General features: G+C 34.5%; 1 protein-coding gene across 4 annotated transcripts in view; it reads left to right on the top strand.

Moving 5' to 3' along the window:
• The first annotated feature begins 825 nt into the window (after positions 1–825).
• The window catches only part of LOC135841570 (fasciclin-2-like), a 194,385-nt gene continuing 172,054 nt past the window's right edge, over positions 826–23,156 (top strand). For 2 of the 4 annotated variants that reach the window (XM_065358579.1, XM_065358582.1), the window contains exon 1: positions 826–1,222. In XM_065358579.1, coding sequence (XP_065214651.1) covers positions 1,168–1,222 — 55 coding nt within the window. In that variant the 5' untranslated portion in view covers positions 826–1,167. The remainder of the gene's footprint in view (positions 1,223–23,156) is intronic. The other 2 variants (XM_065358581.1, XM_065358580.1) reach the window with 1 other exon arrangement.

The raw sequence follows: 23,156 nt of genomic DNA on the forward strand, positions 1-23,156 counted from the left end.
GATACTCCCTTCGTGTTGGGATAGCTGAAAAAAAAAAGTTCAATTGGGGAAAACAGCTAATCTACGGAAATGAGAATTTCAAACTGAAAAACAAAGGCATAAAAATAGCGTTTTTTAAATACATTTTAATTACGTTTTTCATATAACACGAAACAGTTTGTCTTATTTTATGTTGAAATTAATTTATATATTAGATACTTCTTCATTAAATTCTTCGTAAAAATGAATTTTTTGTAAACTTGCCGTAGGTTTTTCGTATCTATATACTTTTTCTTGGGAAATTAAAAACGATGGGTACTAACGTCTCAAAAGAATAATAAAATCATCATTCTTCGTTGTTCAAGTATTGAGATGAATTTTCGAATCGAATTCGAAGTAAATTTCATTAATAATCCAATTAATATACCCAATAACATCGAAAATTTTAAACCTATAACAACAATCGATGAACGTTTACTCGTTCAGCATGAGAACACTCTTCTGTGTATTATCACCGGTAGGTACACTTGTCTACCAGGATCTCGTTCTCGTTGTTAATTAGATACAGGTAAATACACACACAGGTAGTAGAAGGCCCAGTAATATGTATTCACGCACATCACATCCACCTAACTTTAACATTAGTTTTTATTTTTTTTTCAAAAAGAGCATAGAGAATTCGTATGCATCGGTGTTATTGTGTGGGTAGCTCGTAGAGAAGCCGGCATCGGCACCGTAACCTAACGACCGGTACCGAAAACACTCGAACAAACACACACAATGTGGTTTTGTGGGTGAGGTATTATGAAGCAGAGGTGGGGGGAGTTATCCAACAAGTCTGAAGTCATCGTTGTCGCTTTATTACAGTTCGCGGCCTCTCGTTCTTCGTTTTGTTATTTCCATCAAGTGGAAGCTTAGTGTGACAGAAAAAGCTGCATGTAGCTTTGGTTCGTGTTTTACGTACTCGTATAGCCGGCGTTTGTGATCGTTTTCTGATGAGAATTTTCGTCAACGTGGTGCCAATTTTTTTCTTATTGTAATTTTTTTTTATTATTAATTTTAATTGTTTTATTCGTCGAGTAGTGTTTCGAAAATAGTGTTCCTATTACTGTGGTGTTTTTTTTCTCAAACCAAAACTTTGGCGCGTTTTTCTACGTCGTACATTTCAAGTGTGTGTTTGTTCATCGAATGGATTCAAAAATGAGGAGTATTCTTGGAATTTATTGTCTGATACTTTATACAGGTAATTTGAATATTATTATTATCCGTCGAATGGAGATTAAAAAAAAAAAATCAAGTGTTTGGTTTGAGATTTCGAGTGTTTGAATTTGTAAATGACAGCTTTCCGGTGGTGTTACGACGAAGATTATCGTCGAACGTCGAGTACGAAAGGGATGATTTTCATGTACATTGCACTTGATCTATTTACTCGTCTATTATTATGCTAACCCGTATTATACACGATTTTGCCTGCGTATTATTTCACGCTTAACTTAGCTCGGGTATAATAAGAATTTTTATTTCTATTATGCCTTCTGTGTACATGGCGGATGATGGAAGATGACACGATTACACGTGTTTTTATCCTCATTCCATTCGAATTTATTCATCGTGTAATAATTTCCCGAATTCGAAATAACGACTAATAGATTTCTGTACAAGCCAGTTTATTATGAATTCATTTCGATCGTATAGGAATAATTTGAAATTTTCAAGTTTAGAATTTCCATTTTATATTATCTTATCTGACTCCGGCTATTGACGTTCCTCATTCGAGCACCGAAGAATCGAATTCCAAAAAAGTGTTTCACGTTTTCGCGTGCTTGCTTTTTTTTTTGTTCGTCGTCTCACAGTCACAATCACAATACCAAGAATCTCGACGCCGGCTTTCGTCTTATTTTATACATTATATACGTGAGATTTGAAAAGTAGGTATTCTAAACGTTTGATGAATAGAATTCTTCTAAACTGGGTATTCGGTTGTTGGTATTGAATTTCTAATTCTTTTAAAAACCTACTATCGTTGCAGGAAATAGCGATATTTTTGCTAGAATAGCGTCGGATAGGTAATGATGTCGACTTGACTTTCATGTGCTAGGTAGGTTTGTTGGTACTTTGATTGATGTTCGCGTGTTTCACGCATTTACGACGTTCTGATTTGTTGTTTTTTAATTTGGTTCGAGGTGTGAATGATTTTTTGTAAGCGAGTGGGTGTTTTTATTACGCGAATGTGTAAGGTAATTAGAGGTAGGTGTTGTGTGTTTGTTTCAGTATGTCAAGTATGTCAACTGACTAGTTGTGTGAGAAATTGGTCCAAAATTTATGAAAATGATGTTTGATGGTGGTAGGATTGAGCCACGAATTCGTTTTAATTGAATTAAAAATTGAATCACATACAGGGTGCCCAGAAATATCGTGAACCCCGAAGAATGTTTTTTATTGAAAAATATAGGTTGACAACGTGAAATAGATGCATATGATTGGTGGAATGTTATCATCTCAGTCTAACAACCAATCATGTGCTATCATTATTATCATTCACTGTGACCTACCGAAATATTTAGCAGAAAACTTTGTTTGGGGTTCACGATATTTCTGGGCACCCTGTAGGTATGAGTTAGGTTTCGACTATCGAATCTTGTTTTCTTGCTTGATGTACACCTGTGTGCTGAAGTTTGATTACTTGAGAATTGCGAAAAGCTTCGTCGAAGTCCGAAATGATTAACGAATAGTAGGTAGGATCATTTTAGGCTACATATTTTCATATTTTTGAAATCGAAATTTCCTTTCAACTGATAATTTTCTCGTTCGGCGTACCTAAATAATGTTGAAATAACTAAAATTAGTATAGCTGTTTTGCTTATATTTTTAGCGTTTTTTCTATGTCAACCACTATACTTTAGAAAGTTCTTGTTGTTATCTTATCTTGTATGCAACTTTTCAACTTTATGATGTTCATTTCTAATCGTAAGTACAGTTGCATTTCTATCTTGGAAAAGTGTTTTTTTTCAGCCATGAACGGTGTGGTCTTGAACTTTTTTTTCAAATAAATGAATGTTTTTCCAAAATTCCTCCAGTATAGAATAGATTTTTGATTTTTTTTTCAATCAACAAAGAAATGTTCAGGAGTGTCCCCTCACCACCTGCTTACACGTGCGAAATTTTGCCTAAACGTAGTATTGGAAGGGGTCAAGTGCATCTCGTATTTCGTATAATTGGTTTTTCCTAAAACTTGCCTAATCTTTAAATTGAAGAAACAGGTGCCCCAATTTTTGACTGTTTGAATTTTATTGACTTTTGACGTTGAAGGTGAATTCCAAGCTAACTTCTTGAAAAACTGATACGAGTCAAAAAATTATCATGTGAGATCTCTTTCTTTGGAAATTCATGGAGCTGGAGGCAAAGTTATTGGAATTTTTTCTGAGTTCTTGATGTTTTATTTGTTCATTACTCCTTCAAATTTAGAGATGGAATATTTTGTATAAATAAAAGCATCTTTCTATTCGCATTGAAATGTAATGTCAGTATCCATGATTGAAAATTCGATTTCTGAAAATTTAGATAGGTAAATAATTGCACGTCCAATTTTCAGATTTTTAAAAATGATACTGTGTTTGTTCCATCTTCTTGATAACACGTTTTTTGGGGGGATGAGGGGGCAAAAATCTCTCCCTTTCTGCGGCACCAGAGTATGTGATCTCTTACAATTTTGGGGGGAGGGGTAGGGAGGGGAGGAGAGGAGCAAGAAACAAGCGATGTAACGTTTTACAATGACAGTGACTTCAAAATGAACTGATTTTTAGATTGATCTTCGTTTCCTAATAGAATTTTATTTTGGGAAATATGTACATGTAGGTAATTAGGGACCAAGTCCATTTTTGACAGTTTTCACTTTTTTACAAGTATTCATAATTATTGTATTGAAGCACAGTGGATCGACTGGCGTTATCAGTGCCGGGAAGGTGGTGTTTGGCAACATTACATCAGCGTATTGAGTTTAAAAGTGTTAACTACAATAACTACATATTTCAAAAAAATTGAAATTTGATGAATTTTTTGAAAAATTTGTGGTTTGCTAAAAAAATATCATACATACAACTTTCGAAAAGTATCATTGTTGACAATTTTTGTCCTGCTTTATTCGCTTTGTTTCTGAAATTCCGAAATGAAAATTCTGTTTTTTTGCAAAAAAAAATAATATTGTTTTCTGATAAAAATGCTACAAAAATCCTATTTTTCCTTCTCTATTCCCGAAAAAAGTCCTTTTTTTGGTCAAAATGGTCAAAGATTCCTATTTTGTGGCAAAAAGTTTTAATTTTTGACAAAATTTCCAAAAAATTCCTACTTATTTGCTGAATTATTCAAGAAGCAAACTTCAGCTTTTGGCTTTCAGATGGAAATTTCAAAATTGAAACTTTTAGGTTTAGATTTCGGCTATCTCGATTTTTAAGGCTTGCTTTAGCCAAACTTTCGGCTTCCAATGGCTTTCCCTTATATTTTCAATCTAACAGCTTTCAGCTATATTTCATTAAGCTTTTAGCTTTAAACTTTTGACTTTAAACTTTTAGCTGATACGTCATCAATTTACAAAAAAAGGGAATTAAAAATTAGATCAGGTACATTGATTTCATTATTAGTGATAGTGGAGGATATTCATTGCTTGAATTATTTTCCTTTTTTTTTCATTTCACTAAATCGCATTAAAATAAAATTGAATGAAATTTTTTTCATTTTTTTGTTTTTTCTGAATTTAGAGAATTCAATTCTGCAAAAAAGCCTTTGAAAAAAGCCCAAAAAAATGAAACTTGCAAACTTTTAGATTTTGGCTTAGTGTGAAAATCTGTTCAGCTTTTCGGCTAGCTTTTCATCCGCCCATACCTAGATTTTTTCTTATAATTTTCCCTGAACTGCCAGTCAAAAGTCTTGGTTCAGTGTTTTTCTCAAAATAACCGAAAAAGTTCAGTCTTTTTGCTAAAATTGTCATGCAATCCTGTTTTTCACCTAAACTGCCATAGAAATCCTGTCAAGACAAATGTTAACATTTTTCAATTTCATGTTAGGTTCAAGTTCAACCTTAGACATGGAAAGCAGCTTTTACCTCCTCCTCTTCACTCCTCCTTTTTTCAGCTTGAAAAATATATTCATTTCATTTTCATGCCAGAAAATTGGGGTTTAAATAAATACTTATTATTGCGAGTAGGTATGTTGATTTTTTAGTGGATTTTTCAGGCAAATTATATACTTAAGTGATGCGAATTTTTTTCGGTTCATCCCTGATTTTGTGTTTTGATAAATTCCATGGAGGATTTGGGAACGCCTTAGAATGGAAAGTTGTAGTTGGAATTTAAAATAATATTTTTTAACATCCTTGGAAGTGATGTCGTTTTGGAAAATTTAAGTACGTACGTAGTGTTTTAAAACATCTGCAAACCCGAGAAGAAGATGAAGGTTAAAATTACCACATATGGTCTCGTGGGGTAAAAAATGAACGATTTCAAGCGTTGATTATTTTATAATTTACGATGGGTTGTTGTTTTTGATACAGTTTTTATTATATATGAGAAAATAGCAGAAGTGAATGTTGAATTGGAGGGACGGGATTTGAATTGTTATCACGTTTTTATACTTTTCAAACTTTCCAGCCTCCTCACCCTTCTGGTTACATTGTCTAAAAATTCAAAATTTAATCGAGCTTTCAAATTTTTTTCATAAGAGAGAGAAATATTTGTCTGTGCCATTGGGGGGGGGGGGGGGTGGTAAAGTCGTCATCGTGGTATGATAGTGTTAGAGGTGCAAATCTAAAGCACTCTTCGCTGCGGATTTAATGGAATTTCTTATCCCTTTGGAAAAATTTAACCGATGTTAAAATTCTATCAGAACCAGGTAAACAGTGAGCCTCTTTGAATTTTCTGTTGATAAATTGTCTGCATTGGAAATGAAGTTAGACCCAAAGTTCTGTCTTAGGTAAAAATAGAGAAATTCAGACGTTTTTTCAAGCACGATTAAAAATTAGGCGAACACTTTGTTTATTTATAATACTTGAAAGTACTTTTTAATCGAAGTTATTCTCCTTCTAAATGAATTTTCTTCCTACATGAAAATAATTTACGGATATTTTCCTCAAGATAAAGCACTCTATCAAAACTAGAGATTATCGATAAGCGTACGTTTACATGGTAAGTTTTCAATATGTATAGCGAGTACATTACGAGTTATATGTACATTATATTATCGTAATTTGAAATGTTGTTTTGACGAATGTTTTCGTCCTAATGTGATGTACGAGTAGTATGATTCATGTACTGAAAATACCTTGTTAGAATACTAGAATTCCCTTATACAGTACATAAATTGGGTACAAAGAAGAAGTTGGGGGAAAAAAAAGTAGAACCGCGGAAGTGTCACGTTTTCGATTATACGACTCTACTTGACTGGTTCTTTTCGCCGAATATCTTTCTAGATAAGTAACAATGTGCTGGGACATTAGTCACTATCATCGTTTTTAATTGGTATGATGAAGCATATCGACGACCACGGTTAAAATTATACAATACTAAATACTTTACAAACGAATAAGTTACCAATTGATATCTTAAAAAAAACTGCTACACAATGAAATGCCAAACAAAATGACGTCATCGGAGTACCGAAATTGAAATGCAGTTGGTGTTTGTTTGTAGTATTTTTGTTGGTATTTCATCTGTGTGTGCGTTGCGGTTTGCCTTGCAGGCCTTGATACGGCGAAAGTTGAACTTTACCATACGTATCGAGTAAATTGAACTTGCCTTTATCATTCATCGGTCTATGGTATTTTTTCTCATTCATCCAAAAAAAAAAGATATTTTTGTTTCCACTACCCTCGGAATCGCAGATAGAAGTTTTCGATGAATAAACCCAAACCCAGGATTTTTTGTTAACTTTGCAATACGTATACCTAGTGGATTAGATAGCCTGGCGTTATAGTGGTGGAAAAATCAATTCTTCCGTGTTTGTTAATTTAGAATTTCGATTGATATCCGATATTATATGCGTATATTGAATAGTGAATACGGACTCAGGCCCTTTCGTTTTCATCTTTATTACGTACTACTCGTATGTACGAGTTTAAATCTCCTACGAGAATTACCTATGAAAATCCGTATTCGGCTCGTTGTATGGTATTGGAGGTTTTCTTTTATTCTTTCGTCTTTTTTCTGGTGTTTTTCTCCATGTCAATTGTTGATGTGAATTTATGTCTGGCTAAAGAGGTGCTTTGTATTTTGTGATTTGAGTTTTTTTTTACATTTTTTTTTGGCGAATTTAAGTTTTATTTTCTATTGTCAAAAATTACGAGAATTATGTTTTAGTTTTCTGCGTATAAATTAAGGTGCAGTTCATTTTGATGAATATATAAAAAAAAATATGTAATTCTTTTTTTTTCCAAACAACAAAGAGAGCACAATCTTACGTGATTAATCATAAATTAGTACTAGTTTTTAGGAGAAAATTTTACATGGGGGGGGGGTTCACAGCCCATTGCCCGGATCCCTAATACAAGTAGTTCTAACTATAATCCAAAGGGTTGCTTCTCCAAAGCTTCCGAGGGCCATGAGGATGCAGCAGCTGGATTGCTTCGGTGTTGATGTAGCTGTGTAGGCGCTTCTCATGGGCATCCTCATAACATTCGCGTACTTCATCCACATAGGGAATACTCAAATCTGCATGGATATTGTCATTACATGAGAATCTGCACGCATTCACAATCATTCTCAGTATGACATTTTGCCTTCTCTGTATCACATGTCGATTAGACCTTTTTGCAGAGCCCCATAGCACCAGACCATATGTCCAGATAGGTCGGATAATCTGCTTGTAGACCAGGATTTTGCAGCTCAGGTCCAGTTCCAAGTGCCTTCCAATTAGCCAATATAGTTGCCGCACCTTTTTCTTCATCTGGTTGGACTTCATTTTCACATGGACCTTCCATGATAATCTGGAGTCCAAGTGCATTCCCAGGTATTTAGCTGAGTCAGCCTGTGGTATTGACTCGCCTGCAAGATAAACCCTCATAGAGCTGTAGAGTACGTGCCTTGACGCCTGATCATTTAGGGTAATCCTCCACTTTCTTGTCCAATTGTAAATTTTTTCTAGTGACTTTTGCAGTATGTTGTTGGCACTGCTCTGGTCTCTGCTCACAGCCAAGACTGCAGTATCGTCTCAAGCGTTGCTGTGGTGGTAGTTTCATCAGTAGGGAGATCTTCAGTATATAGCAGGTATAGGAGGGGGCCGAGTACACTAACTTGTGGTACTCCAGCCTGGAACTCGCCAAATTGTGACAATGCCTCTTCATGGCTGACTCTAAATCGCCTCTCATTCAAGTATGACTCAATCAATTGACAAAGGTTGTCTGGAAGAATTTTTGATAACTTGTAAATCTGTCCTTTGTGCCAGACTGTGTCAAATGCCTTCGCAACATCCAAAAACACCGCCAAGCAAAACTTTTTCTCCTCCAACACATTTTTGATGATGGTAAATTATGTAATTCTGAGAAGTCTAGACTTCTTATAAACATGAAAAAGTCAGGGAATTTTTAAAATTTTGAGCAATTTTCCTCTAAAAATCAGGAAATTTTTTAGTATTCATCTGTAATTTTTTAGTAATTCTATGTAGTAGTTTTATTGTATTTATTTTGGAAAAAATTTCTCTCGCGTCATTCGGGTGATTTCGTTTAGTTCGGGCTTGGAACCGAACATATTGAAAAACGTGATTTTTTTAATGCAAAGGAGGGGTAATTTTAAAAATACGGTGTTTTTATTTTGAAAAAAAAGTCTGGAAAAATGGAAAAATTGGTCTGGAAACCCTGAAAAAGTCAGGAAAAATAATTTCCAGAAATAAGTGAGCACCCTGTAATTAGTCCAGTTGAGTTGAACAAATGCCTTCTTCTTCAAAGGTATGCAATTGAAGCATATATTATGATTATCTATCATCCTAATTCATATCACGTAATCTCTGTTTAAGATCTTTGCATTCTAATTTCCGTTCATTGGGTCATTCTCTCTACAGAGACAGACACATTTGGCATTAATATTGCGATGAAGTACAACTATTTCGCAGTGTTCAAAATTACATTGGTACTGACAATTAGAACTCGTTATCCATTTTAAAATTCATAAGTAGGAAATCATTAAAATCTTAGAAATAGATATCATTGTAGTTTTTGTTTTTCGAAGTGTGGGTTTATTCTAATTAAGCAGATTATTTGCAGAATTTGTATTAATTGAACATTTTTTTCTTTCTAACCCTGAATTTTGATTTTGTGATGATTAATATCTTTTTTTAAATGGGGGATTTTCATATGTAGTAGACTGATGTGTTGGGAATTCGTCCGAAATCTTTTGATCATTGAGAGTTAATTTAAACAATTTTTGGTTTTTATTCAAATTAAATGATGATTTTCCTCGTTAAAAGTTTTTGCTTCATATCCTGCTATCTTTTCTCTTCGGTGGCATATTGATTGCCTCATCATCGTTCATGTTTTCTTCAGATTATTAGACGAAAATTCCCAATCGACTTTTTAAGCAGTTCTGAAATCACGTGTGATTGATAAAGCAGAACTATTTTAAACGAATTATTATCTGCGTTAAGTGGTCGATTAATATTATCTAAGCTGAGTCAGTATATTGTAGATATATCGTAGCATGATCTAATATCGATACAATTATAAAATAAGCCCGCTTACGATACGTTGACCTGCAAGACCCAAACCTATCAATTAGTAAATATTGATACTTCATGAATTGGTTAATGAATTCGAAAAAGATACATGTACCATTTTACATGCTTAGCCTACTAACACGAACTCACACACGTGAAAGTAATCACAACAAGAATTTCATCTAGGTACGCGCATTTCGTAATGATTAACTTCCCGCCTCCGCGTCTTGTTATCTCGCAATACGCAGAGAGAAGAGTTTAGGCAATAAAAAAGAGATCTTTATACAACCCAACGTACTATAAGGTGTTATTTGGCTCTTTATATAGCCTTTTTTTTCAAGCCAAATTCACGAAACTCGTTCATCGTTGCGATGCTTCTCGAATTAAATTTCATCTGGAATTCGTTAGTTAATCTGGATGACTCGGGTCTTGGGATGTAAAGGTACAGAGAGAAAGAGCGAGAGAGAGAGGCTAATAAAATAATAACGTAGTGAATTTGCACGCACCCTTCTCTATTCTGAATTTTATTTTTACGATCGTCCGACCGAAGTGACTCATTAACGAACGGTAATTTAATTTATTTGGTTTATGTGTTTTTAACAGCCGCGGGTCATTACCACATTAAAAGCGCGTTCTCGCGATATCATATTCTAAGGGTGTTACAATTGTCGTCGACCGAATGGTAGGAACGGTAGGCTACGTATTGTGGAGTGTTTGCACACGCATATTTTGACGTCGTCGTCGGTTCGCATGCGATACATAGTTTTGGGAAATTCGTAGGTACTCGCGTATTAGAGCAGGTGAAACACGACGACAAGAAGAAAATATGTCATGTAGGGTTCGTTTTTGGCCGCAAAAGTACCTATGCCTGTATTGGATAAGTGGTTAGATGTTGTTTTGTTACGTGTATCTCTGATTCTCTCTGGTATATCGTATGTTTATGTACCTACGTTAACGTATGTGTTAGTTGAATACGAATCAATAAAGGCGGCGAGTATTATTCGTTTATTTATAAATTGTACGTGACATTAACATATTCGACAATAGTCTTCGAGCTCCGATGTTGCGTTCAATTAACGCCCTCTCGTTACGATAAAACACGTTTTTGTTCGACAAACTCGTACGAATAATTGTAAACAATTCGGAAATTAGCGCATGATTCGATCGTGTAAAATTTTCGAGATAGAATTACATACCTACGACGACGAGCAACAGGAAAACTAGCTCGATGAAGGGGTTTGAAAGTATTGAGAAACTTTTATGTAGCTACCAAACTATCTCAATTCTTTCGACGTTATAGTTGGTTCGAGTAATTGGGAAAATTTTTCTAATCGAATGCTGCAGCTAATTAAGCGAGCTTTCTGTCTCGATGTAGGTATACGAATGAAAGAAAACTTGTCCAGGAACTTGAAAACTTGAATTACTCTCGTTTCTCGTCTCAATTTTTATCGATTGGTATTTTTAACGATTTAGGTAGGTATTTGTTAAAAATTTGAAATACCAGACTTGTTAGAAACGTATCCCTTATTAAAATTACTAAAATAACTATTGATTATTTCTTTCAAGATTTTGATTACCAACAAGGGAACCCTCCCACATGATAATCTCCGACTTGAATAAAACTTGGACTGGATGGAAAGAGGACCTCAAACCCCCCCCATCCCCAATTTTCAGCTGCTGAAGTTGATTTTTCGATTTTTGGAAAACGTTTGAAGTTTTGTGCATTTTTAAACTCTATTGTAACCACTTTTTCATCGTCGTCAAGTAGGGTTTTAAAATGCTAAACAATATGCAAAAAAAAATTAGCTACGTTTATTTGTTTCTAAATTCTGATTTCAATTCAAAATTTTTGTAGATAATATTGATATGAAAATGAAGATAAAACAGCGAGGAAGTATGTAATAAGCCAAAACTGAAATTGTAGATATGTTATCTACTTTCATTTTTTTTTCAACAACGAAAAACAAATCGAATCGTAAAATTTAACGATATTTCGTGTAGCAAAATTCCACAGGTTATTTTGAATTCAATTTTATAAAAATCTGGCATCTTTCTAAGTATCTATACAAGAATTGAAACGGTAAATTCAGAAAAATTAATTCACGAGTTGATGGTAAATGTCTGAGGTGAGATTATACGTATTTAATTGATCATACCATCAAGATTTATTGAAGAAATACTTATTCAAAAGATATACAAAAAGTAGGTAAATGCAAAAACTCTCTTGCAATCAGCGAATAGCTGATGGCTTGTTTATTACTTTCTCATGTTATGTGAAAAAATTCGATTTTCTGATGATAATTCCATATTTGGCCAACGGTAGTACATATCGATTAGGTATCAAGCATAGACCCTATGGCCAAAATTTCAGCTGTTGAAGTTCATGTATTGGGGAGAAATGGTCATTTTTCGAATTCAATCGTAACATGAGAAAAAACAGTAAAAAATCCTTTTTCTGAATGGACGGCCGGATCTGGCCAATGATGGTATGAGTCGATTTGGTATTCGACACAGACTGTTCGGCCAAAATTTGAGCCCCTGAAGTTCATTAGATGAGCTTAATTCACTGGTTTTTCAAATTTTTCAATGGCATTTATTAACCACCAGATAGACAAAAAATTTTGATTTCTGATGATAATTTCTGATCCGGCCGGCGGTAGTATTAGTCGATTAGGTATCAAGCATAGATCCTTCGGCCAAAATTTTAGCTGCTGAAGTCCATGTGGTGTGGAGAAACGGCCATTTTTCGAATTTACAGAACAACTTTACCTGTGTGTACACAAAATTTTAAACGCTTGTCAAAAATCGAAAAATCAACTTCAGCAGCTGAAAATTGGAGTTTGGAAGTTTTTGAGGTCCTCTTTCCACCATTTCAAGTTTCATTCAAATCGGAGATTATCATGTGGGAGGGTTCCCTAGTCAGATAACTTGAAAAAAATCAAAAATTCAAATTGTCTTACTAGTTAGTCTCACTTTCTGCCGAAAATCGCGAAAAGTCTTCCCTTCGTTCAAATTTCCTGAAGAGTCTTGTTTCTTGCTATAATTTATTGAAAATTGTTGTCTTCTGAGAAAAACTCCAAAGAAGTTCGCACCTTTTTTTTTTTGTCAACAATTACCTAAAAATCTTATTTGTTTACGAATCTGACATACTGCATTAACACACAGATCACTTTACTGAAAAATCCCTCAAAAAATGTGACACATGTACAATTATTAGTATTACATAACATACATGAAGATGAAGATGAAGAAATGTGTGTAAAATTGTTCTTGTTCCTAATTCGTGCAGATTTATGATTTGTTATAACTTATGTTTGTTAAATTTTGATAATTTGCTCAATCTAAAAATTTGATGTACACATAAAAATGACGTCATTTTTGTAAATACCTACATAAACTAAAAATCTCAAAGTGAATGGTATGGTGGAATTAACTATAAAAAAAATGTCAAATCGAAGTACATATTCAGAAGTAAAAATTAGACAATTGACAAAGAGGCCCCTTCTCCATTGAACTCCTCAATTGTAAATTGAAAAATAATCGTGTAAAGTGAGAAATCACATATTTAAATGAATTGTGTTATTCTGAAATAGATTTCAGAATTCTGTGGGTTGGAGAACGAGGTTTAAAAAAAATCGAAAATCCCAGTTCAGCACCCTCTAAAACCATGTTCAACAACGTTGTATAGGGGCTCAGCGAGATGGAGTTGGAAAAAACTACTCTCTAAATTTAAAGCAGTCAAATTTCACTGCTTAGCAGTCACGATATTTTGCCTTTTTAAAGCAGTAGTTTTTTTTACTGCAAAACAGTGAAAAATTACTGAATTGGTCAGTCAAAATGATTTTTTACTGACCAATTCAGTAATTATTCACTGTTTTGCAGTAAAAAAAACTACTGCTTTAAAAAGGCAAAATGTCGTGACTGCTAAGCAGTGAAATTGACTGTTTCAAATTTAGAGAGTATACATACTTTTCTTGGAAGTTTTTCTGATACATACTTGAAGGTCCTTGTATTATGCCTCTTCAGAGTGTTGGAATCTGAGTTTTTATTTTGGAATTTTTCAAATTTTAATGGTTGATTTTAGATCTCAAATTTGTTCTGTTTGAAGCCTCGAAAACATGATGAGCTCCAAGTTCAGTCTTCTCGAATTTTGTGTTTAAATTGAAGGAGTAATATGGCTCGAAACTCGAATTTTCAAGGGAACGATAATTTCAGTTAGGTAAGTACTTCATTGCTCCAAGCATCTTCAATTTTGATGCTGGGCCACTTATTGCAAAGCTTTCATTCTCTGTCTTCAATAGTTAAGTACATCAGAAATAATGTTCAAAACCCTAAAAGTTCAATTTAGACATTTTTTTTTTGAAAACTTGAGATTTTTTGAATTTACTAAATAATTTTGAACTGTCGAACTTCTTCAATAGTTATGCCAAAATTAACCTCACTTTCAATGTACAGTCGGCTCCGCTTATTGTAGATTCGTTTAATAGAATCACCCTTTAATACGATCAAAATGACTCGGTCCCGATTTTTTGTACCGAATTAAACAGAAAATCGCTCGTTTAATGTAATCCAGATCCCCGCTTTGCAGAATCATTTTGTGAGACGTGTATCCTTTCATAACTGGTTATCTTCGCTATTTTTATCGAGATGTTTCGTAATTCATTCTCGTTTTTGTAGATTTATCACCTTATCCGTATTTTCATTCATCGATACTGATTAAGTGATTGTTCTCTTTTCAAAACTTGTCTAAATTTTGATTTTGATAATTCAGTCCTTGGACAGTCGGACACCCTGTACATTTATCGTAACCGCACGTGTGTGATCTTCGACAATATACACATAAATCTAGATACAATAAACTTACAGAAACACTTGACAAACATAAACAAACTTTTTAATGAGTGGCGCTCAAGTAGAGAAGAACAGAGTAGAGTATTTATTATGCGGAATTACCATCAAAGTACCACAGTTTACGTACCTAAAGTAAGGGTGAAAAAAAACAATAACGAGAAAGATTCATCGTAGTACCTACCTATTCGAGAGAGAGAATTTTTTAATATTTTACCATTACCCTCATCGTTCGATGAATATTTAAAACTAAAATTACACTCGAGATGTTAATTGCGTTGTTAATGTAATTTGATGGTTGTTTAGCGTTATTGTGAAGTGATTTTCTCTCTGTCTCTCGCTTGTCTTTGCGTTTGACTTTTATCGTTGTTTATTCACAAATGCACTTTTGTACGTTTTCTGCAAAATAACGAGATATAATTAAAAACTAATCGATGACGATCTTCGTTGTTTATACAAATTATTTTCGCCATTTATACGGATTCGCTTTCGTATCGTTCTGTATAGTTCTTTCGTTTACCAGGTGGGAGAATTTTTCGGGGTTGAATTAATTGAATTTTTTCAACGTCGAATGCTCGAATCGTCGTATTGTCGTATGTAATGACGTTTTTTTTGTTCTCTTTTAGCCTTTTTCGTTATAGTTTTGGTGGTGATTGGAGTCCTTTTGACTGTGTTTACGTTTAGTAATGTATTACCTAAGCATTGGGATGTTGAATGATGAGGGGCGGTGTCCACGAGGTGTGGTGTAGGTGGCAGTGGAAATTTGGCAAAAGGAAGAGGAGAAAGAAACGAAGATTTGTATTTTTAATGAGTCCTGAATTATTCAAGTTACTTATATAGTTGAATGTTTACAAAATTTCCATTCACGTTTGCATTCTGTTTCAATTTTTTTTGTCCAATTCTCTAATTGCTGTTCAACTATTGGAATTTTTCTCAATTTTTTACCAAGAGGATTGACCATTGTTGTTCAGTTCAATAGGTCTATGCATTTTTTTCTCTCCATTGGAGATAAACTAATAATGACCCCTTCCCCTCCGAATTGAATAAGGTGTTCAACAAATGCAAAAAAATGAAAATTTCCAAACAATATTTTTTCTTCTTTTTGAAATGTTTTATTGTGTTTTTTTTTCTACTAAAAAATCATTTTGTAATGTTGGATTTTTTTCATCTGAATCATTCACGAACGACTGATTATTATATTGTATTGTATAATATTTCTGAGTTTCATAATTCGTGAATATTAAAACTAGAAATAATGAGCCATTTGCTTGCAAATGGATGATTTGTAATTTTCAAGGTTGTTTCCCTACTTTGTATTCGAAATTAAATGCGTTAAAATGTCGTAAAAAATATGTTTCAAACAATTGCCCATCATTTTAAATAATTTTGAACAGAATGGATTATGATCGTTAATGCAGAAAATAATTTTATTGTAAGCAGTTTTTTATCAATCTACACAAGAAATTGTTTAAAACTTGTGTTTTTTTATGATGACGAGAGGGGGAGGGGTGTTCGAGAAATGCATTTCAAAACTCTAGTTGGGGGGGGGGGGTGTTTCGATAAATGTCTTTGAAAACTCTTTCGTCGCTTTCATTGTGACCCCGCCTGACAAAATCGACCATTTCGACAAAAAAAAGTGTCCAAAATAATGACGTTTAAAATGAATCTTAAGGGTTGAAAGATCAGATTTTTGAAAAAAAAAACATTTTTTGAAATTTTGTTGAAATGGTCGATTTTGTCAGGCGGGGTCAAAGTATTAATTTACTAAAAACATTCATTGCCATACACATCCAATGGAAAAACAATTACCCATTTTCTCTCTATGAAACATGTATTGTATGTCCTGCGATTAGGTTAGATTTTGTTTATGATTGACCTGCGGTTATCTGATTAATAATTTTTGTTTGTTTTTTGTTTCAGGTTAGTACACATTTTCAAACTAATAACAAGATATGTGCCTGCCTACTATCAGAATGAGTAAGTTGCATATAGGTACTTGATATAATCATTGAAAGAAGTTGATATTATTATTGATTGATGCAGTTCTTGGTGGTTTATAGGAGAGAGAAAAATCTGTATTTTTTTCGAAAAAATGTCGAAATTATGAAACGAAAAAGTCCTATAACAGAATAGCCTATCCTATCTTTGAAATTGAAGAAAGCACGATGAATAGGATTTTTGAAGTTAGTGCTGAAAAAAACAGCATGCTCTGGAAAGAGGTCAGACTTGAGTGGGTATTAAAAATCAAAAAGATATCTTACAAAAACCGAATAACAGAAGCAGTGATGAAATTCATGAGTAGAACGACGCGAGTGAAGTGCATTTTTCGGGTTTTGGAAAATTTTTGAAAATCAAATTTCGCCCAAAAATTGAGAAAAATCAAAATTTTTCCAAATTAACCTAGTCCGATGAAATTTAGTATGAGCTCTATTTTCGACCTTCCAAATTCATTGGAAACGTTTTTGATCCGTTTTGAAGATTTCGGGAGCCTCTAGCAGATTTTTAAAAGTTGAAATTTCCACTACATTTTACTCAATGAAGTTGAACTTTTCTTTCAAAATTGATTTCTGCCAGTTCGAAATCGTATTATTTCTGCAACAATTTCATAATTGAAAATATTTTTGTTTTCTGGGTTAATTTGATAAAATTTTGCTTCTCTACCCATTTTTAACCAAAATACATGTTGATTTTCGAAAATCCACTACAAATCAAAAAATTTACTCGAGCACCTGAAATTTCAGCTGATGATGTATTTTTGGATGTTCTTCCAATTTAGCTTTGTCCGGGTTTAAATTTCATCTGTCAGTTAGGAACCTCGCTTTTCGGTCTTTTCTCACCTATTTATGAAGAGGAAAATTAAGAGTATTTGTATGGAAAAATTATATCTCTAAGTTTCTTCAGAATGATTCCGAACCATTTACGGAATGGTAATAAATTCCTGGTCCATAGTTCACATGTAATAATTTTCTCTGAACATGCTTCGTTTATGCACGTTTCATTGAAAATATAAGCAATATGACACGGTTTATTGAAACGAAATTGAACATAAAAGCGATGAACCTAAAAAAAAGAGGCATGGAAGATGAAAAGAGCAAGGGAGGGGTAGAGGACCATCATAATAGGTTTTACGAGGTAAAATACGTTCGCACAAAAATACGCACATTTATCGTACGTAACGTACTACATAGGCAGTGAGGACTGAGGAGCGTGTACCTGTAATTTTTGTACTCGAATCGCTGTTGAATAAACGAATTAAAAGAAAAAAGAATGAAAAAAAAAGTATTCATTAATTAAATCAACATCCGGTAGGTAACGAATAAAGCGATCAAAGTAATTTAATTACGAGATCTTTATTATGCTACTTATTATCTCATTTGAACCACCTGAACCCTTGGCTACTTTTTTTTGGTTTCCGAAAGGGGTGCGAGGGAGGATAAAATTGAGGGTATTTTTTCCTACGTAATGAAACAGACGCAGCTATGGATGAATCGACGACGATATAATTATATCAACTGATACAGTGTAGCGTCGGAGAGAAATTATATTATTTTGGTGTATACTGTACGAGGTTTAAATAATTAGTATGATTTGTTTAGATGCCAAGTTGATGGGAAAAAATAGCTACAGACTTTTACTCTATCGACGAGTGAAAAAATGGCGACTTGTCGATAGATATTTGTAAGCTACGTAAGTCGCGTCAGTCTGTCCATCGGATTTCTCAATGACGACGATGGAGTGAAGAAATCATCGTACGATCACGATAGATCGAGAAAAATGTACTCGTAAATCTATCGAAGAAAGGTGGAAGGTGCATAGTGCATACGTTTACCTCGAGTCTGTTTACGTTTTCAGCACATTCACCATCTCTGAAAGCAGCACGTTTTGATGTATAGATATAATACTCGGGTTTTATTCAGCTTACCTTTGGGCATTGGCATGGCAATGGCGATGGCAGGATTTTTATATAAATGCGAAATTGTTCTATTTTTAAAACGGCCTGCAGTACGAGTTTTTTTCCTCTTCTTTTTACCTACCTATGTATACTCTTTGAACACGATTGTTCGTTTCGTTATGCTTTTTTAATGCGAGTTATTTATAATACGCTGCTGTGGCTTTGGCTGGTCGCTCGACCACCAGTGCTGGACTGCACCTACCTACCTGTTGGTTGAGATAACTCGGATAGGTAAAGGCGTACCTATACGAGAATAGCCGGTGAAAATTTCAACCATATAGGAGAGATTTCACCGCAAAACGTCTTTTAAATCGAGTACAGAAGGAATTTGTGTTCGGCTGCTGAGAAGTTTTTGACGGGTTGAACGAGCGAAAGCATCGGATGTGTAATCTACTTTATTATTACATTGAGAGTAGAAAAGGTGGTAAGCCTTTTGTGTGTGAAGTTGTCGGTATTAGTGTGGTAAAAAGGGGTAGCTTTTTGTTAGGCCCTACGCTAGGCGGTGTAGGTGTACTACTCGTATATGTACACTAATGGAAAAGTTCTTCGTTTGGAAGACGAGACAACACGCCCGCTACTCGTCTCCTGTCTTGTCGAGTCGCTCAGCATGTTGTGTTTCCTGAAATGACTTTTCGGTTAAGAAGAAAAAATTTACAACGTTCGTATGTGCATTCGGGTTTGTTCTTGTTGGCGAAACGAGCAGCGAAGAAGTGTAACCTAGACCTTGCGTGTGTTATATAAGGAGTATTTTTCTGGTCGACGATGAGCCCCGAGGTAGTCCAAGTTGGCGATACTTTTCGCCGGTTTGAATATACATAATATCGTATATATATTCTAAATAAAACTCGACGACCTTGGTTTTGATGCTTCGAGTTTTTGATGATGGTAGTGTACGAATGAGTGTACATCTACATACACATAGCATAGCTGAGGTTGGTTTTTTATTATCTATTCCGAACCCCCTCTTTGCCCCTGCCCCCCGGTATTCTTTTTTTTCTTCTCCAGCAGCCACTAATTTCTTGTCATTTTTTAATCTCGGACGATTATCTAATTCTTTTGTACGTGCGGTTGAAATGCTGGTTGTAGAATGCGATCAGGCGTTGCAAGAGCTGCGAGGCGCGCGAGATTATACCAACGATGACGTTTATGTACGAGATTTAGAGGAGGTTGTTTTTACAATAGAAAATTATCGCGCCTTTTTTCAATAATATACGGCTAAACGTATGTATAGCTGTTGAACGTACGTACGGTGTACGAGTTATGCCCGGAGAAAGTGTACAGTTTGAGCTTTTGTTTACGAGGTGCAAGTTATAAAAAGAGGTACGGCCTGTGGGCTTGGGTGACGGAGGTGGAGATGGAGTTGGTGTGGCGCGACGTTGTCTTTTCAACGCGGATGTGCTGGCTACAGCAGGCTTGGTCTGGTCATTGTCGAAGATACGTACTAAAAATTTGACCCCAGTCAGTATGTGAGTGAGTGAGTGTTGAATGCAGGGAATATGTTGATGTGTGCCCGAAATCAATATGCTATAGTGTTATGGTGTGTTGAAAGAGTCGATGGTCGTGCTTGATCAGAACGATGTGTGAGATTGCTGAAATCCAAGTTTTAAAGCTAGCTGAAAATATGATGTGGTCGTGGAAATTGAAATATTTTTCCATTTATTTGTGAATGCCTTAATGTGATGCATTTTGGAAAAATGGTTTATAAAACAACTATTTTTGTATATTTTTCTATTTTAAATTTTCATCTGCAAGGGGCAGGGGAATCTCCCCAGTCGCCTCCCTTGGCTACGCCTCTGATGTGGTGAACAGACTCTTCTTTTTGGCCCCCTTTAAAAAATGAGGAATAATGGGGGTGGCTAAGACAGAAGCTTGAAACATTAATTCGAATGTCAGTGTTGATTAATCAACATCAAATTGCAAAAATTTCAAAAAGTTTGACCATTTTGGTGTTTTGCTAATTTTACCACTGTTTTCAGAAAAATTAAAAACCACATTATTTGTTACTGCAGGTACAAAAGAGCAGGGAAATCAGAAAATTTTCTCTCTTGATTCAGTAAATTAAAGAAAAGAAAAATATGCTACGAATATGAGAAAATTCATGAAAAACTTCGCATGATTGAACAAAACTGCGAAAACTGCTTTAAAATGTGTTGAGATGTTATAAAAATCGTTTAATTAAAGTGGCTCCAAATTTATGAAACATTGTGAAAATTGAGCAGAATGTCGCAGAAATGTTTATTGTCTGTTATGGAAAAAAAAAACTGGAAAATCAGAAATAATTGAATTTTTTTGTTATTTTCACCGCCCAAAATTGAATCTCAAACCTACGCAGTTTTTTAATAGGGTCGTCCAAACGTGAAAATTTGGCCACCCATGACCCAAAAGTCATCAGGAGGTCATCCTTTTCCATTTCTTCGATCTACTAGACACCTTGGTACCCTAATTTCGATTCCGAACCCCCCCTCCCCCCACGAATTGATTGGAAACAGTTTCGAACACTTCTGAAGCCTTCAGTGAATTATTTATAAAACTAGAAATTTCCACAAAATGTTATCTAATGAAGTCGAACAGCTAAAATTCACATTTATACCTCATTTCAAAATGCTGAGTCAATTGGAATCGGTTCAAAGTCGTTCTGGATTCTCCAGCCACATTTTGTGAATCCCAGATGATCAAAAAGTGCTATAAAAATTTACCAAATCAAACTTTTACACGTATAGACGTGATTTGTGCTTGGAAATTTCGAGTTTAAATAATTCGCTAGAGACTTCAGAATTATTCAAAATGATTCGAAACCGATTTCTATGGATGCAGGAGTCGAAATGAAGATACTTCAAAATTTCAGATCTTTCTTGATCAATTTGGTAACATTTTTGATTTTTTGCATGTTTGGGCCAAATTTGATTTATGCACCTCAGCACATGAAATTTTTATCAGACAATGATGTATTTTTGCTCGCTTTTTTACGATATAATCAAAAGATCTCAAAAAATGAAAAAAGTTGAACATTTCCTAATGTTGAAAACTAATTAGGGGAGGAGGTGAAATATTGAGAACAAACTTAAACCTCGATAGTTGATTTTTTGAAGGGTGAGGGACGAAATAGGAAAATCATAGTGTTCAAGATCATCAGAAATTCACACATCTTGGTTATTTGATTTTGCTGGACACCCTTTTGTCATGAGAGCAAATTTAAAATTAAATTTAATTTTTGTAATTTCTTAAAAATTTTCAAAGTGTATTTGGATCTTGTAATGAAACCAACTTTGTCGTGAAGGGATAGGACGGAGGAAATCGTCTAGAAATACCTTTTGTTATCTTGGAATTCAGTCTCTAAATCAAGAATATGACACGTGCATTGAGAGTACCGGCCATCTCCTGCAGTGAAAATACAAACGTTCAAGGCACTACTTTCTTGACAAAAAATTTGTCTTCAAATCTAAATCTGCGACCCGCAGGTAAATCGCTCTAAATGATGTATAAAAATGAACGATAGATAATTTAACATCATTCTACTTAACTCGGCTTCTTACGTTTTCTGCTTTCGTTTTCATGAAGCACCGTCGACGTTATTTTAATGCAAATATTGCCAAAAAAAAATTTGTTTGGCACTGTTCCGCAACATTTTATCAGTCTTCTGTGCATTCCTCCTCCTTTCATGTTATGTAACACTTCCAAATTCATCTTCGTAAGTACTTTCCCGTCTTTCTCCTCCCGCCGACATACTACTCATGATCGTTATAAAATATTTCTGAAATTATTCTGATTATTGATTTCATACTGCGTTAGGCATAGAAATATTTCAACTCGAGTGGATATTATTCTTCCATTTATTTTAAAATCTTTGTCGAATGCTTATGTAGGTACTTCATTCGATGGGCCATATTTGGTGAATTTCTTTACATATTTGGTAATAGAAAAAACTAAAAAGCCTCTGGTAAAAAAGCACACCCACCAGTTGGGCCTTTTTCTAATATTAGGAAGGCATGGTAGGTAGTTAGGTACCACTTACAAATTCGATTCATTTATACTTATCCAAAGGTGAAAAGGAAGTACTCACATAAAAAGTACCTGCCATCACAACACTATACCAACCTAGAGCTCTTGTTTTCAACCTAAGAATCCATTCACACAGGTTTCTATTTTTTTAAGTGTTGGTACATTCTTCCAAAAAAAAAAAAAAATCTACACGGTCTGTGGATATAAGTTCAACAGCTCCATAATGACCGTATAAAGATAAACGTGCATGTATGTTCAGGTACGTAGAGACGAGTGTTGTGTGTAATACATAACCGAGTAGAGGACACGAGAGAGTTTTGTTAGGTAGGTACCTTTACCTTAGAGTTAGACCTACGTAAAACAGCGAGTCGCGGGAAGATTAAAAACTAGTGTACTTTAGCCATCGGTTATATAATTTAAGTAGTTACAGGCCGATGAGCATGCATTATTTCATTACATCCCGTAAACTAGATCGAATTGAGTTGAAAATGTCTAATTATAGCGAATCATCGTGTTTCGTACACTACACTGGTTTATACGGACCCGAGTCTTAAGACTCATTGAACCGACAGTCGAACTCGAAGCTGAACTTTTCAACGTGCGAAAGTTCTCTTAACCACTGTTGAGTTGTATAGGTATCTTGTCAAAATGGACATGATACTGGATCCTGTGTTGTTGCTGAAAC

This window comes from Planococcus citri, chromosome 3 (assembly GCF_950023065.1).
Source record: "Planococcus citri chromosome 3, ihPlaCitr1.1, whole genome shotgun sequence".
NCBI lineage: Eukaryota > Metazoa > Arthropoda > Insecta > Hemiptera > Pseudococcidae > Planococcus > Planococcus citri.